At 46.1% G+C, this 20,863-nt stretch overlaps 1 protein-coding gene across 2 annotated transcripts in view; it reads left to right on the top strand.

Moving 5' to 3' along the window:
- LOC310800349 (kinesin-like protein KIF21A) overlaps positions 1-20,863 on the top strand; it is a 102,069-nt gene that overhangs the window by 49,027 nt on the left and 32,179 nt on the right. For both annotated transcript variants that reach the window (XM_083662948.1, XM_083662949.1), the window contains 7 exons: positions 3,760-3,954; positions 7,773-7,874; positions 15,101-15,266; positions 18,807-18,864; positions 18,966-19,020; positions 19,127-19,329; positions 20,014-20,139. In XM_083662948.1, the coding sequence (XP_083519074.1) occupies positions 3,760-3,954; positions 7,773-7,874; positions 15,101-15,266; positions 18,807-18,864; positions 18,966-19,020; positions 19,127-19,329; positions 20,014-20,139 (905 nt within the window). The remainder of the gene's footprint in view (positions 1-3,759; positions 3,955-7,772; positions 7,875-15,100; positions 15,267-18,806; positions 18,865-18,965; positions 19,021-19,126; positions 19,330-20,013; positions 20,140-20,863) is intronic.

Below are 20,863 nucleotides of genomic sequence, written 5' to 3'. Positions count from 1 at the left end.
AGTTCCCATTGGCTGCTGAGGGAGAGCCCGCCCCATGCGCCCAGCGGCCAATCAGATTAGCGTCTGTGGACCAGCACGCTAGGTTGTGTCCACAACTAACGTTAGCAACGAGCTATCGCTAACTTAACGGTTGCTACGCTAAAGAGGACATCTCAAAATGCCTAGACTTACCGAATGCACCTCCGCAGTTGCTGGATCACGTACAGTTGGCGTCGCTCCAGCTAGAAGTGTTAATTTTGTGGCTATAGACAAAATGGTGCAGGTAGCTTGTGTGAGAGAGACCGCACGCAGTATGCTTAAGGAACCGAGTGACATCACATTAACCCGTCTGGGGGAACAGGGTGTAAGGGGCGTGGCTTGAAGGAGACTGCAGGGGGAAGCTGGATAGGGACAAATCCAACTCTGGCAGTTCTGAGGTTGTGACCACTCATTACAGGGAGGGATGACAGCAGTATATATGCATTTACAAGTAAAAACAGCTTTTGCACGGAATGGGACCTTTAAACAAATTCCATTGACTGTCATTCAACACATCAACCCAGTCTGATGTCTCCAAGTGTGTAGCGTGTGTAGACTATTATGTTACCTATAATAACTTGAACTGTATTGCTCGACCACTGAGTCCCCATTCATTGTCAATGCCGCCCCCTAGTAGGGCTGTCAAAGAATATTCTATATTCGAATATATATTCGAATATGAAAATTAATATTAACATTTATTATTGTTGTTAGTGGCCGGGCCAGTGAAGCGGCAGGGCCACTTATTGTATTTGCCAATATTCTTCTTCTTATTATTATTCTTCTTCTTCTTCTTCTTCTTCTTCTTCTCCTCCTTCTCCTTCTCCTTCTCCTCCTCCTTCTTCTTCTCCTCCTCCTCCTCCTCCTCCTCCTCCTCCTCCTCCTGGGAAGTTGGACTTCCCATGCATGAAAATAAACCAAACTTTGCACAAAGGTCCAGACCCCATTCGTTGACGTGAATTTGGCACCAATAGACCTGATGGTGGCGCTACAGTGACCGTCTAAAGTTTCAAAATTTTAAAATTCATAAAAAATCAGGCATACGTGCTACGGCTTTGCAACTTTCACCGAAATGTGGGCCCAAGTGAGGAGAAACTTTTGTACACTGCAACCTATGGCCAATTATGAAGTCCAAAGACTGCAAAACTGCTAAATCTGTAAAACGAATTAAACCCTACTCCTCCCACTTTTTTCCTTCAAACGACACCAAACTTCATCATCTGCATCCTTAGACTGTCCTACACAAAAAATTCACAGATTTTTGTTTGATCCAAAATGTACCCCACACACAGTGCATCAAATGTTTTACTGTAAATGGTACTGTAAACAACTACTGCAAATTCTCGCGAAATAAAGCTTGAAACTTCACGGAAAAATAATATTTTGAATTCTGCCACACACTTATGATGTCATCAGTGATGTCACTTGAGCAATTGTGCATTCTGACATCACTGATGATGTCACCAGTTATGTCATCAGTGTTGTGACATCACTGATGATGTCATCAGTGCCCCGAGATGTGAGTCGCACTTAACACGTTGAGTGCCAAGGACGAGATATCTCGGCTTACATGATCCAACCGTTGAGTGCCAAGGACGAGATATCTCGGCTTACATAAACATTTTTTTTTTTTGACGGTGGGACATCGATCAACCCCTTTTACGTCTCCTATCCCAGAATTGGAGGAAGAGAATGTGTATAATCTATTTTACCGACCAGCTAGGTGGCGACGGTGCCCTCCCGACAGAGAGAAAGTCAACCAAAAGCAGCCGCCTCCCGCGGCTGCTTCCTCCATTCTCAAGGAAATGGCTTGCCGATTTTACAGTCATCAGTCACCAGACTCGCCGCTCTCGGGCCGCGCCAGCAGCAGCACACGGGGGATTGCAAATTTGCATAATATATTATGGGTGAAACACACTTTGAAACGCCCGCAGAAAGGCCAGAATCGCACGCATTCCGAAAACCCAGAAACGAACGAGCCTCATTCTCATACTGTAGGCGGGGACGCTTTCGCGCTGCTGCGGTGGGGGGTTCCAGAAATGGACTGGGTGGGCAGCATAAAGCCTAGAGTCGCACGGGGCTTCATCGGGGCTCTCAAACCCAAGAGACGAGTGAGCCCTATCCACACTCGCTGCCAGGGAGGGAGGCTGCTCAAACTCGCTGCCAGGGAGGGAGGCTGCTCAAACTCGCTGCCAGGGAGGGAGGCTGCTCAAACTCGCAGCAGCAGCAGCAGAGCACTCGCTTGTGACAAACGCAGGCTGAAAGCCACTAGACACGCCCACGGAGGGAGGAGTTGAAGGAGAGGGCGTTCGGAACTATATTGTTTGGATGTCTGATCTCTCACTGATGCCAAAAATAAATGGTTAAAGTGACTGTTCTGCCTGTTTGATTGAATTTCACAAAACTGCGATTATCTCAGCTTTCACTCTCAGACAGCTAAAACCATGCTGTACTCAACGGCTAATATCTACATAACTACTAACTCTACAAACTAACTCTTTTAGACAGAGAAAGCACACATTCTATTAGTACTTTTGTGAACTTCGTGTTCACAAACTCCAAGCAGAAAAGAATCCTCGGCTCTTGTAAAATGAGCCAGAATCCTCAAAAAACGGCCTGGCAGAAGCTACCTACAGCAAAAAAAAAACGGCTGGCAGTCAATGTGTTAAGTCACACACTGTGACTTGAGACTTGTCCTCAAAGACTTGAGACTTGACTTGGACTTGAGATTTGGGACTTGTGAACAAGCTTTATTTTTGTGTGTATTAACATTAAGGAAAAGTCTATTAATAATAATGTCAACTAATCAATGCTGATGCTGTATGCTAATAGATGTGGACAATACAGTAGCCTACATGCTTTGAATCCCTTAGTTTTAGCTATGCAGTGTTCTAAGCAGACTGGATGGCATGCAGCAGATGATAGAACGCTCATCCATAAGAGACTTGAGACTGGTGACCAAAGACTTGAGACTTGACTTGGACGCTAGCTCAAAGATTTGAGACTTGACTTGGACTTACAAAAATTACGTGAGCATCTGTCAGTGCATCTGTCATTATTATTATTATTATTATTATTATTATTATTATTATTATTATTATTATTATTATTATTATTTTACATTTAACCAGGTAAAAAACCTGGCCAAGAGGGCAACTTAAAAACCTACATTGTTTGCCTGGTTATTACATTACAAAAAATTGTAGGCTACTACTGTATTAGTACTGACTGAATAAAAATAAAAAGTTTATGTTGAAATAAAAAAAAAGTTTATGTTCAAATAAATACAAGTATAAGTATAGTATAGTATATATAATAGTATATACTGTAAGCTCTCGGGTTGGTTTGCCTTGCCACGCACGCAAAAAGTATTCTAATACAGTATATTCGAACAAATATGTTGAGGAAATATTCATTCAGATATGATTTTGGGCCAATTTTGACAGCCCTACCCCCTAGTGGCACAAAGTCAGTGTTACAGTGTGACTAACAATGGAGACCAATCCATAGTCCCCCCCCCCCTTTGTTGGGGGACAAATAATGTAAATGTGTGGTTGTATGCAGTATGTCTAAAAGCTCAAACTATAAACAACCGCAAAATACAATGCAGTAATCCAAGCCAACCAAGCCTAATCCAAAATAGAAGTACAGTATACAAGTGTCTCCTCGGTGAGCGCTTGCTAATATTTTTCCCTTAAATGATCTCAGCTGAATCAAAATGGTCTATCCATCTCTCCACAGCAACGGGAGGAGCTGACCAAGCGTAAGGAGAAGGTGGTCAGGAAGAGGGAGCGGCTGGTGGGGGAGGGGCCAGAGGCAGACAAGGCGGTGCTTCCCCTGAACGAGGAAGTGGATGCGCTGACAGCCAACATCGACTACATCAATGACAGCATCGCAGACTGCCAGGCCAACATCATGCAGATGGAGGAGGCCAAGGTGAGCTGGAGCACTGGTGACTTTTGGCCCATTTCCACCGCTGGTATTGGCGCTGCTCCGTCCGATGACGGACGACTGATTGGTCAGGCAGAATCGTGTTTACTGTGTCTGTGGATACTGTCAATGCTGGATACCAGTTTAGTGGCGCTTACCTTCTCTTCTGTTATTTCCAGCAGTCTTTTGTCTTGCTGCCTTCAGCTCTGGTGAAATAAAATCGATCTCCTTGTTCAGCCTTAACATGACTTAAAAGTAGGGATTTAATTTGAACGTTACAGGCGGAGGGCGGCACATATGCGCCGTCGCTCTGACGACCAGTTGTGGGCGGAGGGCAGATTGAGCGAGTACTACTTGTGGAAGCAGAGACTACTTCAGGTCGAGACGAGTAAAGCCGAGTTGAGACGAGCCGTGCTATGCAGTACCATGTAGTGGAAATGAGCCATTTGGGAGGAAGCCTAGGGATGCACAATATTGGATTTTTTTTTATGTACCGGTATTTATGTATTTATTTATTGCAGATATCCGATATGCCGACATTTTCCAACTCTTTTGGATGATTTTCCACTTAATTTCAGAGAACATCTCCTGTAGTGGAATTAACACTCTACTACTGCAGTGCCTGTTCCCCTCATCCACCACCCTGTGCGCGCTACCCCCACACACTGCACTCAGTCAGATCGCCCTAAGCGCACTCGCCAAATTTGAAGTCGATCCGACAAACGGTTCTCAAGATACGCGAAGGACAGACATACAGAAGTCGATCAGACGGACAGTCCTGGAGATACGTGAGAGCTGTGATCTTATTGGTTGAATTGCACAAAGTTTACCACTGAAATTCCTCGGGTTCCTAGCAACGCACCCGCCAAGTTTGAAGTCGATCGGATGAATGGTTCTCGAGATACAGTAAACCGCTTTTTGTGGTGCCAGTAGGCACTATGACTATGCATAATTCCAAATTGCATGAAATATGCGGCACCACACTCCATCGGGGTCTGAGCAGCGCACTCCCCAAGTTTGAAGTCAATCGGACGAATGTTTCTCAAGATAAACTGCTTTTTGTGTTGCCAGTAGGTGGTGCCAGGGTGGGAATTACATGGAGGCCATGGCCGCCATTGCCCCTCCCTCTGGCCGTGATGCCCTGAGATCGATGAACTGTTCTTGAGATAAACTTTTTTTTTTGCTGCCAGTAGGTGGCGCTATGCCGAATTGCACGAAAACAGGGCACTGCACTCTGTCAGGTCCCCCTTAGCGCACTTCCCAAGTTTAAAGTCGATCTGACCAATGGTTCTCGAGATACGCGAAGGACAGACGGACAGAGAGAGGGAGATACAATGCTGTCATAAGGTGAATAGTGTTATGTAGATACAATTTGGAGATGCGCATAGTCATAGTGCCACCTACTGGCAACACAAACAGCGGTTTATTTCAAGAACCGTTCATCCGATCTACTTCAGACTTGGGGAGTGGGCTGCTGGGGCACTGACAGAGTGCAGTGCCAAATTTCATGCAATTCGGCATAGCGCCACCTACTGGAAACACAAAAAGTGGTTTATCTCCAGAACCATTGGTCCGATCAACTTCAAACATGGCGGGTGCGATGCTAGGAAACCCACAGAGTGCAGTGCCGAATTTCGTGCAATTCTGCATAGCACCACTTACTGGCAACACACAAAGCAGTTTATCTCAAGAACCGTTCATCTGATCGACTTCAAACTTGGGTAGTGTGCTGCTGTGAACTCAACTTATTGCAGTGCCAAATTGTGTGCAATTCGACATAGCGCCACCTACTGCCAACACAAAAAGTGGGTTACCTCGAGAACCGTTTGTCCGTTACAGTTTGTAAACAGCATGACGTATTTCTTGGGCAGAGCTGAATTCGTTGCAGAAAGTTTACAAAAACTTTACAACTAAATATGGAAGATCCTGACGCCTCCTCCACGTATTTTAAAGCTTCGCTAGCAACAGACAGGTTACCTTACACAAATAAGATAACTCTTTCAATGGGGTGAGGTTTCTTAACCGTACTCACTGTCAGGATGGGTCTAGGAGCCAATGCATCGCCAAAGTTGCAGTGCCGCACATCGTCATATTCCTAGTGGGAATGTCCAGCATCTATACGCATATGGCACAAGACGTGTTTTTCCTGTATTTCGGGGATCTCCCTCGTTTTGGCTTGAGTTTCCTGGAGTTGTGCATACCGCGATGCATGCGCAACTACCCCTGTGACGTCTGCTGTAAAAGGGTCTATTGACTTCAAACTTGGGGAGTGCGCTCCTCGGAACCCGACAGAGTGCGGTGCCGCATTTCATGCAATTTGGACACACGCATAGTCATAGCGCCACCTACTGGTAACACAAAAAGCAGTTTATCTCGAGAACCGTTTGTTTGATCGACTTCAAAGTTGGCGGGTGCGCTGCTGGGAACCTGAGAAATTGCAGTGTTGAATTTCCTTTTGAATTTCGCAATTCGACTAATAAGATCACGGCTTTCATGGACTGTCCGTCCGATTGACTTCGAACTGGGGAACGGACACTGCACTAGTTTCATTTTAAAGCCGATGACATGCCGATATCATCGTGCATCCCTCAGCCTAAAGGTTTAGATGTCATGTGGGTGGTAGGTGTCCCACATAAATAAAGCGAGTTCAAATTAAAGTTTGGGTAGAGCTTTTTCCTTCACCAAGGTCCTTTTGGTGTCTCCTTTATTTAACTCATTGAGTGCCAATGACGTCTAAAGACGTCAATTGCGTTTTTTGACGGTGGGACGTGGATCAAAGCCTGATGCATCTCCTGTAAAAGTATGGGGGATTTTGAAGGTGTATAAGCTATTTTACGGACCCATTAGGTGGCGACAGTGCTCTCCAGATTAGAGAAAGGTGAGGAAAAAAACAGAGAAGAAGCCGTGGGCAGTGGGCACACGGAAACCGATGCATGCTGTAACGTTAGCTGTGCCTGTGAACAGCAGGCAATCTGCTCCCACAATTGAGCCTTTCTGTCTGTTGCGATAGCCCCTCCACATGATTAGTTGCCAGAAAAGGAGCACCCGACACGAGCGTCTTTCTGAAAAGATAAATTATTCTCAGCTGGAAGCGCTGGGAGCCGGCGACAAAAACGGCGGAGTGCTGTGAGAATAGGCTGGGTGCAGCGCACTTTGAAACGTGCAGTGGAAAATTCAGAGCAGAGAGCCACCAGAGACACTCCCACGGAGGAGGAGTTTGCAGTTGAGGGGGGTGGGGCCCGCAGGGCACCATTCAACACCGACCCAGACAGCAGGCTTGATGGACAGATTGGCAAACACAAGCTACTGTAGAATATCTGATGCCCACCAGCAGTAAATCAAGACCAGCAAGAAGGCCAGCGCTGCTGGTTGCAGCTAAAAAATATTATTTTGCCATCAAAATTCCTTTGTTTTCGCTCTTTTATTGAAGGAAATTATTTTTGAGGTGTCACTACATCAGAAAATATTAGCTTCAGAGTCAGTGATGTGCTTGACTGCTTCATTTCACAAAAGGCTCATTATCTCAGCTTCTAGTTTGAAACTCTGTTTTTGGTGAAATCAACCTATCTTCTCTGGCTGATAACTAAAGAACGGAAAATGATATCAATAAACTTTTTTTTGCTGATGATACAAGAGAGTCTCATCATTCTTTGGGCGTGTTCGGTGTTTACATAGTAATATCACACAATATTCTGTGGGTCTTGAGTTATCACTGAAAACGCTCTGAAAGGGCTGGCACTGGGAGCATCCGTTTTCCAAAAGTGGCTGGCACTCAATGAGTTAATGAAATGAGATGGATTATCCCTCACACTGTGTATTTCCAGGAGGAGGGTGACACAGTGGACGTCTCTGCTGTGATTGGCTCCTGCACCCTGTCAGAATCTCGTTTCCTGCTGGATCACTTCATGTCTATGGCTATCAACAAGGTACCAGCCCTAATGACCGAATACTAAATGGCATTCATTAGCTAATTGATATATTCTGAAATCACAATTGTGTGCATATGGTTACATTGTAGCAAACATGGATAAAACAGGGGCAATGTGATTCTTATGCAGTTGTCAACTGACTTGTAAACAAAATAACACACACAACACAAAATATGTAAGATGTGATTCTACAGCTTTGGTACATTTTTATGCCTCCACCGGCGATAGCCGGGCTGGAGGCATTATGGTTTCGGGTTGTATGTCCGTCTGTCTGTACACCCGTCCGATGTTCGTTACCGCGATATCTGACGGAATTTCTTTAAATTTGCCCTTAAACGTCCAGTTGGACTGAAGCATGAACTGGTTAGATTTTGGCAGTGAAAGGTCAAGTCAAGTCAAGTCAAGTTTATTTATATAGCCCTAATTCACAAGCATGTCTCAGAGGGCTTCACAGAAAGTATGTCTAGCTGATTCTAGCTAACACACAGTAACAAGAATATACAGAATAAAGATAACATTTGAACATTTGAAGAAAGCAGGAGAGTGGAGGAGGGAGGGAGAGGGAGGAGAGGGGGGAGGTGGGGAGAAAATAGGAAATGTGGAGAGGTGAGAGGGCGCAGGGGAAGGAGAGCAGTGGGAATGTGAGAGAGGGGAGAGGACAGAGAGGAGGAGAGAACAGAGAAGGAGAGGTGGAAGGGTACAGGGGAGGTAGAGTAGAGGTAGGGTCTAGGGTGGAGGGAGGGAGGGAGGAGAGGGGGGAGGTGGGGGGGAAATAGGAAATGTGGAGGAGGAGAGAACAGGGGAGGAGAGATGAGGGTGCAGGGGAGGGAGAGCCAGGGTAGGGGTAGGGTCTAGGGTTGGGGGAGGGGAGGGAGTAGGATACGGGCCCGGATTAGGGCGAGGGTGGGGAGAAATGGGAAATGTGGAGGAGGAGAGAACAGAGAAGGAGAGGGTGCAGGGGAGGGAGAGCAGGGGGAATGTGAGAGGGAGGAGAGGGCAGAGAGGAGGAGAGAACAGAGAAGGAGAGGTGGGAGGGCGCAGGGGAAGGAGAGCAGTGGGAATGTGAGAGAGGGGAGAGGACAGAGAGGAGGAGAGAACAGAGAAGGAGAGATGGAAGGGTACAGGGGAGGTAGAGTAGAGGTAGGGTCTAGGGTGGAGGGAGGGAGTAGGATACGGGCCCGGATTAGGGCGAGGGTGGGGAGAAAATGGGAAATGTGGAGGAGGAGAGAACAGAGAAGGAGAGGTGGGAGGGTGCAGGGGAAGGAGAGCAGGGGGAATGTGAGAGAGGGGGGAGGACAGAGAGTAGAGGTGCAGGGGAAGGAGAGCAGGGGGAATGTGAGAGAAGGGAGAGCAGGAAGTGGCAGGGATTCAGGAAAATAGGGGAGAAGAGGAGAAGGAGCAGAGGGGGGGGAGAATGAGGAGAGAGCAGGAGAAGGGAGGGGGGGGCGGTGGGATGTGGGGGAGGAAAGAGCATGGAAAGAAAGGAGAACAAGAAGGGGGAAGAAGGGAAGAAGCGGGGAAAGGGGGAAAGAGAGGGGGGGGGGAGAAGATCAGACAACTGACTACTCTAAGCATTAACCAGAGCTAACTGGGACATAGTATCTAGCTAATCTACAGCCTAATCTGGCCTATCCTACCCTGCTCTAGTCTGATTTTAGCCTGAACACTAACAGGTCAGCCTTAGGCTGTAGCTAATCTATCGCCTACCTAAGCTGTTCTAAACCAACCGGCAGCCCTCGACCAGTGATGAAGAGCACCGATGCCCCCCGACCCGGCCCCCGCCCACATATGGCGTGGGAGGGAAGGCCAGGCCGGGACACAGCGGCACCCCCTCACCCCCAGTGAACGCAAGAAAACCTTTCCACCATATGGATCGCCGCATGGATTGCCCCAGTGACTTGGCTGAGGAGGAACCTTGTGAGGTCGTTGTGCTAGGGGCCAATTGCTGCGGCCCAGGCGGACCCAGCCCCCACGCGACCCGCCCCCCCAGCCCCCAGCCACCAGCATAGTGACTGAGAGCGTGAGAGCAGGCCACGCGGGGGACGGGCCCACCCACCAGGCCACAGCAGCGGACCCCCATCTGGGGACTCCCCTCCGAGACAGGCCGAGAGATGCCGGTCAAAGTTCAAGGTCACTGTAACCTCACGAACCCCATTTTCAAGCTCGTAACGCGATATATCAGTAACGCCTTCACGGAATTTCTTCCAATTTGGCTCAAATGTCCACTTGGACTCAAAGATTAACTGATAAAATTTTGGTGGTCAAAGTTCAAGGTCACTGTGACCACACAAATGCCATTTTCAAACTCGTTAACGCGATATCTCAGGAACGCCTAGACAGATTTTTAATTTTATTTGGCTGAAACGTCCACTTGGACTCAAGGATGAACTGATTAGACTTTATTGGTCATAGGTCAAAGTTCAAGATCACTGTGACCTCACGACCGCCCCTTTCATGCTCGTTAATGCAATATTTCACGCCTTGACGGAATTTCTTTGAATTTGGCTCAAACATCTATGTTGGACTCAAGGATGAACTGAATAGATTTTGGTGGTCAAAGGTTAAAGTTCAAGGTCACTGTGACCTCACACCTGCCATTTGTGGTTACCTTGAATCGACCAATCCACTATTCACTAAGGTCCTGCACCTTAAAATATGTAGATATTGTGTATATAAAAAACTTTAGAAATTGTTTTCCGTGTTAGGAGCAAAATCCTTCCAGTTTGTATTAAAAAAAAAATTAATTAAGAGAAGGAAATTATAATTTAAGAGGGTTATGCATTTTTAAAACATGCAAAGCGAGAATTAATGTAAAATCTAGATGTGTTTCATGTTTGGGAGTTAAACTATGGAATAGCCTTAGTGATGATTTGCAATTGTGTACATCATTGTTGAGGTTTAAAAAAGCCTTAAAAAGTAAAATAATTCAGGATTATAATTTACAGTAAATTCTCTGTCTTTCTTTCTATTCTTTATTTTGCTGCAGATATTCAGGGTTTTTCGAATGGATTATACAGGATCGGCAAAAAATAAGCCTTGGCTTCAGCCTATTCCTTTTTTCGGTCATTTATTGTATACATTTTATTTGTGAGAAATGGTTTGATATATACATGTATGATGATGTTCTCTTGCTGTATATTCACACAAATTATTACATTTTGTTTGTGGTTCATTATAACGTATGACCGAAAATAAACCATTCATTCATTCATTTATTAATTTTCAAGCTTGTTAACACAATATCTCAGGAAAGCTTTGATGGAATTTCTTAAAATCTGGCTCAAATGTCCACTTGGACTCAATGATGAACTGTTCCAATTTGGTGGTCAAAGTTCAAGGTCACTGTGACCTCATGACCGCCCGTTTCATGCTTGTTAACTCGATATCTCAGCCTTGGCGGAATTTCTTAAAATTTCGTTTAAACGTCCACTTGGACTCCAGGATGGAGTGCTTAGGTTTGTGGTGGTCAAAGTTCAACATCACTGTGACCTCATGACCCCCCATTTCAGGCTCGTTAATGCAGTATCTCATTCAAATTCAAATTGGGCTCAAACATCCACCTGGAGCTGAAGGATGAACTGATTACATTTTGGTGGTCAAAGTTCAAGGTCACAGTGACTGTATGCATGACCGTTCCATCAAGGAAAGGGGGCGGGGCTAGTTAAAAGCAGCCATAGCTAGTGATAGAAAAGTCTTAGAGAGTCCTGATTCGAGGGCTGGGAGGGGGTGTGGTGAGGGAAAGGGAAAAGGGGCCATAGCTAGCGATAGGAAGGTCGTAGAGAGTTGGGATTTGAGGGGTGTGTAAGGGGATGGCTAGGGGGTGTGTGTGGTGGGAAGGGGCCAGGGAAAGGGTGTAAGAGTCTGGACCATTTAGCTCAGTGGTCTGGACAGACATGGATGTTGACTGCTCATTTGTTGGCGGAGGCATAGATCTGTGGTGCGGTCGTTCTAGTTCTCAATGAAATTAAAGAGGACATGAAACATTTGATCATTTTAACTTAGTTCATTTGCATTTCACCTCAGACAAGACAGGACACTGCTTTCTGAAATTTACCTAGATTTGCTAGAAAGATGAACATTTCAAAAGCGCTGCTAGATGATGTCACTGTTCATGTGTGGGTCAGGATATTTTGCTCTGTATTGACTGCCAGTACAGGGTGCAAAAGTAATGTCAAATCTCACTGACTTGTTAGTTAACATACAATAGTTGACTTAGCATCAATCCACGTAAACAGTAAGTCATGCCAGTCACTCAAACTAGTCTGAAAGCATAGCTGCATTTCAGATTTTTAAATAAAGTGGATTTGTTAAATATCAATATATATTCTCTTACATGGTGATTAAATTAAGTAACATTACTGGTAAATGTCAAAGTATTTCACGTCAGGCCGCTGTGTGGGATTATTTATCCAGCTTTATTGGAGTAACATTAATGAAAAAGGACATTGTTGGAGGCCATTAAGTTTGTTTTTTCAATGGACCTTCTCTCTGTCGGAGGCAGTGTGCTGAAATAATTCTTTGACAGATTTGTCTACTAGGAAAAACGTTAGGGTTGTGCTACAACCCGGGTTTTACGAGTGAGAACGAGAGCTCTCACTAGTGCCTTGTTCGCTGCGTACGCAGCACCATGGAAGACTGTCATTTTTGCTCCAAAAATTACTTTACATTAAAACCTGACCACGCCCCTTTAGGTGACGTGGTGCCCCCCTGGGGCTGACTGGGCCACCCACCTCCCCCCGTGACTACGTCACGGCCAGTCAGCCCAGGGTCCGCCACTCATTTCTTCCAGCCAGCTGAGATCCGACGCACCCAGAGACGCATCGACGCAGCAAGGCTGGGTAGTGAGAGCTCTCGTTCTCACTCGTAAAACCCGGGTTGTAGCACAACCCTAACGTTTTACTTCGTTTCGAACTCAAGCTCTCACTAGTGCCTCAATTCAACCGACCTTGCTGCCGGGAGCACCCACAGGGCGACCCGAAAGGCACCGGTGAACCACGGCTATATGGCAACGTTTATGCCTGACATATTAGAGTGGCAACGATACTACTTTCTTGCCACCGACAGCACCGCGTGCGCGAACTGCGAACCGGACACGTCGAGACTGTAGTACCTGACAAAAGTGTGATGAGAGGACCATGAGGCCGCGGCACACATGTCCTCCACCGACACACCACGCAACAACGCAGAGGATGTCGCAACACCTCGCGTAGAATGCGCCTTGATACCCTCCGGGGGAACCTTGCCCACGGCAGAGTATGCCAACGTGATCGCCTCCACTATCCAGTGTGATAAGCGATCCTTGGAAAGGGGTCCGCCCTGGGCCCTTTGCCCAAAGCAGACCAACAGCTGATCTGTAATGCGTAATGAGCGCGTCCTGGCCACATAGGCCGAGAGCGCCCTTACGGGGCACAGCATGTGCAAACGTCTCTCCTCACCGAACTGAACGGCGGGGGACAGAATGCCGATAAGTCTATAACCATAGACCTATAGCTGGCATTAATATTCTTGGGCTGGTACGCCGGGTTAGGTCGCAACGTAACCCTGCGCCCATCGTCCCCAAAAACCATACAGGCCTGCTGCACTGAGAGGGCAATCAGGTCACCGACTCTCTTTCCTGACGATAAGGCCAGCAGCAGTGCGGTCTTTAAGGACAGAAACTTCAAATCGGCGGAGTCCAAGGGCTCAAACGGATGACCCGTTAGCCCGTCCAGCACCGTAACCAGGTCCCATTTGGGAAAAACGCACCGCACCGGCGGGCGCAGTTTACGCGCCCCCTTCATGAAGCGCGAGACCAAAGGGCACACCCCCACGGGGGTCCCTTCAATCCCCATGTGGCAAGCCGAAATCGCGGCTACGTACACCTTCAGCGACTGCGGGGACTGGCCCGCGTCAAGCAGGCTTTGAAGGAAACAGAGAACTGGACGCACGCTGCAGTTCACTGGATCCACACCCTTACTTGTGCACCATCGCGAAAAAACCCGCCACTTGTACGCGTACTGAGTGCGGGTCAAAGCAGCCTTAGCACTCTGAATAGTGCGCACCACATTGTCGGGCAAGCCCCGTGCTAGCAACTGGTCCCGTTCAGGAGCCAGACTGCTAACTTCCACCTGCCTGGGGAGGGGTGGAACACCTCCCCCTCCGCCTGGGATAGGAGATCGGCCCGCACCGGCAATGCCCAAGGCGGGCCCTGCGCCAGGGAGACCAGGTCCGCAAACCACGTCTGCCTGGGCCAGAACGGAGCCACTAGAACGAGCCGGAGACGCTGTTCCTTCACCCTGTCCAACACCTGACGGATCAGGGGGATCGGTGGAAACGCATAAAGCCTTTCCCGTGGCCACGCGTTCGCCAACGCGTCGTGTCCCAACGGGGGGCTGTCCTCCTGGATCGAGAACCACAATGGGCAGTGCGTCGCGCGCCGCGATGTGAAGAGATCGACGCGGGCACGACCGAACCTGGCCCAAATCTGTTCCACCACCTGAGTGGTGTCCGGTATAATCCACGCTGCCTTTATGATCGCTGTTCCGCTGACAGAAATGCAGTTTTACAATGTCCTATAACTAACGTTATCTCTCCACCACTTGCACGTGTTATGGAAACCAGAGAGCGTCTCGTTGTCTCCAGTCACGTTGACTCCCGCGGCTGAGTTTTAAATGTTTATGTTGTGCAGTCCATAGCATCAAACAATGCAGTATGCACACTTGAAACATGCCGGTTATGTAGAGAAACAAAGCGTAAAACAACTGTTTGACAGGGGGTAACAAAATCTCTCCTCTCGCTCTGTCTGCCTGACTTCCGGAACAGCACACACACACACTACCCACGTCATGCACCAGAGATTACCGTAGTGACTGTGAATTCAGCCTGAGTGCAACAAAAACATAGATGGCTCTAATACAGTCAATTATTGTTCCCAAGCACTGCCCGCCCGCGTTTAGTTCATGTTTACCCATGCCCGTACCCGTGAATTTATAGAAGTATTTTTTTTACCCGTTACACAAGCTTTTTGCGGGTAACCCGCGGGTACCCACGGGTACCTGACCCGCTGCACGACTCTGGTGTGGCTTTCGAACTGTGACGCGCTTCGCAGTGTCTCTAATGCCCAGACCTTTTCAGCATACATCATCTTGAAACTGACCAACATGTCCAAATGTAACCCAAAAAATCCAAGTCTAGAGTAGAAGGGGCACAAGCCGTGTTTAATGGCTGCTGTCTGATGTCATCAGGGTCTGCAGGCGGCCCAGAAGGAGTCCCAGGTGAAGGTAATGGAAGGCCGCCTGAAGCAGACAGAGATCACCAGCGCCACCCAGAACCAGCTGCTGTTCCACATGCTGAAGGAGAAAGCCGAATTCAACCCCGAGCTTGACGCCCTGCTGGGCAACGCTCTGCAAGGTAACCCCGAGCTCGACGCCCTGCTGGGCAATGCTCTGCAAGGTACCTGCCCGTGTCCACCCGGGCCTCGGTGCAACTGGAGGTAGAGAACCCATAACCAGGCTCGGACTCCCGGCCCACCCAGCCCACCTCCTGGAAGAGGCCTTAGCTTATTGTTGAATGGAAACTGGGATTCAGCAGTTCGATATTGAAGCTGTTGATACCACGCTCCTCAAATGTTGTTCTATCCCTATCAGTCAGCTCAGGGCTGGGCGATATGGTTGAAATCAATATCACGATAATCACAAAGATTTTTTTTTTCTGTATCGATATACTGTAGATCACAATATGGCTCACGTAGGCAAAATCTCATTATATCCAGTTGAACAGGTAATGTTAGGTGTGATGTCAAACAAAATAGAAATATTCAAATGATATAACTTAAAAAAAAATCATATTTCATTTTGTCTTAAAGAAAATGTCTTTTGAGAAAAATGTGCTTGTTATTAATTGAGATAGTACATGCTATCCCAAAATCACCATGTCATCACAATATGATTCCAATGAAAGACTATAAACGATAATATTCAATTATCGCCCAGCCCTAAATCAGCTGTTTGAAAAGTGTAAATTCAACACTAGAGATAGGGCTTTTCACACACCGATATAAAGAACAGGCCCTTGCACAGCTGGACTGGGTGCCTGGTTGACTGCATGATCAGGCCTGTTGCCTGTTGCCTGCTGCTGGACAGATGCTGGCCTCAATACTACAAATGACACTCAATTCTGCTGTTTTGTTTACATCTGGAACTGCTCTATCAAAATCAGTCACATAGAGAGCCGCAGGGATGACGTATTTTTGTAGTCAGAACGCGGAAGTCCCGGACTTCCTGGTTCTTCACTGTTTCTGTCTATGGGATTTTTGAATGGGTTTTTGCCGCGATGCTTCAAATACGGTCTCTGGGCAATGCAAGATTAATCAAACGCGAACCAGAGTTCAGTCGGATAATCTTCACACATGAGGACCACTTTCATGAGTTTTGTAGCGTAAATGCGAGCCCTAGAAGTAAAAAGCTTGAGCTAAGCTAATCCAGAACTACACACTGTCGCATAGGTGACGTTATTGACGTATATATCCCCATCGACTCAACAGTGTAGTCTCATTTAGTTTAGTTTAGTTTATTTCACACATCATAACATGGAATACAGTACATGCTGCATACATATATTTACAGTAATTGGATGCATGAAAGGGTCACCCCAAAGAAGCTATTTAAATCTTATGATAGGGGGCCCGGGTGCCCACATATAACAGACAGGATATTGGCCAGATATCCTAGGATACAACAACGTACAAACAGACATACACAATAGACAATCCCAGAGTCATGGTTAGGAAGATTAGTCGTTATGATGATCATTGCACAATAACAGATTTATACATAAGTCCAGAGAAATAAATAGAACAAAACAAGCAGCGTTCATATGCAAAATACAATCAGAAAATTAAACATACATTGATAGAAGTTGTTTTTTTTATTTTTTCTTGAAGATGGTGATAGAAGGTGACTGTTGTAATTCCTCATCTAGCTCATTCCAAATCTGTGGTCCTCTGCACACGATACTAAAACTGGTACATTTTAGCCTTCGTTTTTTACCGGTGATTTGGTTTTTGTTCCTGGTGGTATATGTGTGCGTAGGATGGAAGATTGGAATGAGGTCAGATAGTTTATGATTTAGTTTATGGACAGTTTGGTACATGACACAAGCATTCTGGAGGTAATTGTATTCAGCAAGCCTCAGAAGATTGTGGCGGTGGAAAAGCATTTTCGTGGGAGCATTAAACTCAGACCATGATAAGGCACGTATAATTTTTTTTGAAGTATTTCTATCTTTTGTAAGTACCGTAAGTTGGAAATGTGTTACACCATATAATGTTGCAGTATAGCATTTAGCCGTTTGCTAGCTAGCCGCCCTTTTAACGGCACGTAAAAGCTTCAAAACTCATAAAAGTGGTCCTCGTGTGTGAAGATGATATTACTAAACACTGGTTCGCGTTTGATTAAGCCAGCGTTGTCCAGAGAGATTATTAGAAGCATCGCGCCAAAAACCCATTCAAAACTCCCATAGGCGAAAACAGTGAAGAACCAGGACTGTTAGCATCGATGATTTCCGGACTCGTTCCTGCGGCTCTCTATTGAACACATTGAGTTACACTGTTTAGTGTTTAACACTGTTGGAAAGAGGAGAATGTAAGCTTCCTGGTGATGATCTTTGTACTCCAAAGATTGAGTGAGATGCACCTGTTTATGTCTTGACTGTTTCCAAACTGTTTTTGAGGAAAAACTGCATCAAAGTGTGGCACAGTAAGATAGTTCTGCTTATCACCCTACCTTTATGAGCTTCAAAACTATATTTAGCATTCAAATTTCACAATACGTTTAAATTTACACCGATTGAAAGACAATACTTTATTTTACAAAAATCTGGTGAAACCCCAAAACAAAGCAATCTATATTTTCTCATAAAATCACGTTTCTATACAAAACCAGTGTGACATGCGACTGATTTTGTCAGAGCAGATCACACATTTGACCTAAGTTCATTAGAAAACTCATAAAAAATGTCGATGACTTTACACTACAAAGGCTGTTATGTTTGTATTTTCTTGTATTGTACAGTTTTCCATTTTTGCCAGCCTCTGTTCAGTAGGATGCTCGTTTTATAGTAGTTGCACTCTATTTTATTTTGTTGTTGTTTTTGTAGAATTTCGGGGGACTGTGTTTTTGATTTGTGTGTTGCCTTTTTTCTGTTCCCCCATGTTTTTCTTTCATTTGTTTTCGTATTTTTTTACAGAGCTAGGTAACATGCCAGCTGGTAAGTCAAACTATATAGACTCTTATATCTGTTATGGATGCATGGATCCTTCCCTCTGCACTCTGAAACTAACGAAAGCACCGTAACATGAACAGGTGCATGAGGTGCAATGCAACAAGGCTTCCCCTCCATCTGTCTGGACCCCCCCCCCATCCCACTCATCTCACCATGTGCTACAGCCACCATGCTTTAGCACCCTGCTAACCCCTGACCCTTCCACAGGAATCATACAACATGGATGTTTTGTCTCTGTCGGACCCTGTAGGTCAGCCACCCCCCGCTGGGAGCAACGGACTAATGACTCCTTACTCTTTTTGACCCACGCACCTCTCTTTATAACCCTCCGTCCGGACCTGTCTCTCTGACCTCTCACCTTTTCGATCCGTCTGACCCCGTTGAACTCAGCGAGTGGCCGAGGACCACGTTTCTGTCTTTCAAAAAAAAAAAAAAGGCATGGCGCTGCGCTGACATCGCCCTCATCCACTTCCCTTGTTCATCCATTTTGATCCATGATATATATAAATTATATTTTAAAAACGTTTAAAAGAAAATTGCATAGCCTTTTGTGAAACTGGGCAAAGAGGAGATCAGAAACGGTTCCAAAAGTCATTAAGCATTCATCTCACTCTATCAGCTGAGGGGTGTTTGGTAGCTTTAATATTATTTGCTGTTGTGACTTGACAGAAAATGGGGATGATAGCAGCAGTGATGAGTCTGCCCAGAGTCCTTCTGCAGAGGGAAAGTAAGTATGGGTATTATGTAAGGTGTGTGTGTGTGTGTCCTGTATATATTTTAAAAGCTGATTTATGACTGCCCATGCATAAAACTTTGTATACTTTCTAGTACCTTGGCCTCAGATCTCTTGAAACTCTGTGGAGAGACCAAAACGAGGAGTAAGGTATGGCTTGTTTGGCATATTTATGTGATCATGTCTTGTTCTGTGCATAATTTCCAGTCCTTGCTATCAAGTTCCTGTCTAATTGTCACTTCTCTGCGTCATACAGGCTCGCAGGAGGACCACCACCCAGATGGAGCTGCTGTACGCTAGCAGCGACTCGGCCCCCGACGCGCCCACCGCCGACTTCTCTAGCCCCATGCTGCCATTGGCCGAAACACCAGAAGGGGGCGGAGACTTGGAGTCGTCAGGCTCATCAGTCAGGGACTACACAGCTCTCTCCCCCGGCTTTTCCTCTAAAATGGGCAGCATGTAAGTCCGGGCCCGGTGCTTTATGCTAACACGCTAATCGCTAATATGTCCTCGCTTCCTTTGCATGTAGATATTGCTGCTGCCTCTTCTGCATTATTTAATTTGGTCTGACATTGTCCTTGAACCCCCTTATGTCACAAATAGCAACTCCCCCGATGAAACCGTTGCAGTCCCCTGAGATAAAAGCATGTAGAGCAAAGTAATCATTAACATACAGCGTATGGCCAAGTATTGTCTCCTGCAAAATGCACTTCTAATTTTCCTCGTCACAACTCCATTACACACTAAAAGCTTCAAGGCTAACCGGGTTAGCCCTAACCCTAACCGGATGGCTTTGACTTGAGAAAGGCCGTGCTTCAAGCCTAAGTGCGCACCGACTTGTATGAAAAATTAAGCTTGGCTGACCGCGATCCCTCAGTACAAGTGCACTGACCTTGGTGGGACGCAGTGTACTGTAGCGCTAATTCTACATGAGCTTGGCGAAGAAGAACCAGTTTTTGGACTTTTGAGTGTCAGGTAACTGTGTTCCTGTGTGTACTGCATGCTCACCTCCTTATTGTTGTCATTATTTCCTTTTGGTTTCACATCCTCGTGTGTTTTGATTATTATTATTATTGTTGTTTTTTTGTGTTGTTGTCTTTGTGTTGTTTGTGGGTGAAACCGTGTGTGAAACTGAACGCTCAGTTCTGGCTCCAGAGCTCCATCAGGGGTGGAAAGGCGAGCGCCGGAGCCTTCCCCGCTCTCTCGCAGGAAGACCTATGACAAGGCACAGGCAGTGGCCGACAGGTCAAAGGTCAAGGAGATCAAACAGTAAGAGCTTGTTGCTGACATTGTGGCTGGAGAGCCATACAAGAAAAGTGAAATGACTTTACTCCAACTCTACTAAAGTTATACTCCTTTACTCCAACTCTACTAATGCTCTACTCCTTTCCCTCTTGATTCTCTGCCTCAGAACAGCATGTGGTTTAAACTAAATCAGTGTTGTGTGCCTGGTGTCATAACTTTGACCATATTTTTCCTGCCTAACTTAGAAATTATGCCTCTTCATTGAGCCATAATGGTGATCATTTCTAACCCTTGTTCTTTTTTTTGGTATTTAGTTCTACATAAATTCAGTGTTGAACTTGCTTCACAAGAACTTAACCCCTCTTATGCAAATTTGGCGACGATAGAAATCTCAGAAATTTATATTGCAGAAATTGCTATTCTTTCTCTTTCTGTAATACATGTATGTGGTGTCAGTGACCTGGGAAAAGCTGTCTCCACGACACAGCCTGTCTCGTGCACACACAGCAGACAGCTGGGAGAGCGATGTGAGGGCATACGGCAACGTTGGAAGACATTTTTACGCCTTTCATAGACTGTTTTTTTATGTCTAATGCTGCTGATCTAGCGCAACATCAGTGGGCAAACAAAAATCACATCTACTACCTTTAAATAAACAGAATTTAAGTTATTTAGAGACAGAATGTTGTTACTGCAGTCAAACAATCGGTATCTTCAGCGAGGGCTCGACAGTGCGAGCATTTTACTC

Source organism: Poromitra crassiceps, assembly GCF_964638095.1.
Source record: "Poromitra crassiceps genome assembly, chromosome: 30".
NCBI classification, from domain to species: Eukaryota; Metazoa; Chordata; class Actinopteri; order Beryciformes; family Melamphaidae; genus Poromitra; species Poromitra crassiceps.
This window is presented reverse-complemented; position numbering and strand designations above follow the sequence as displayed.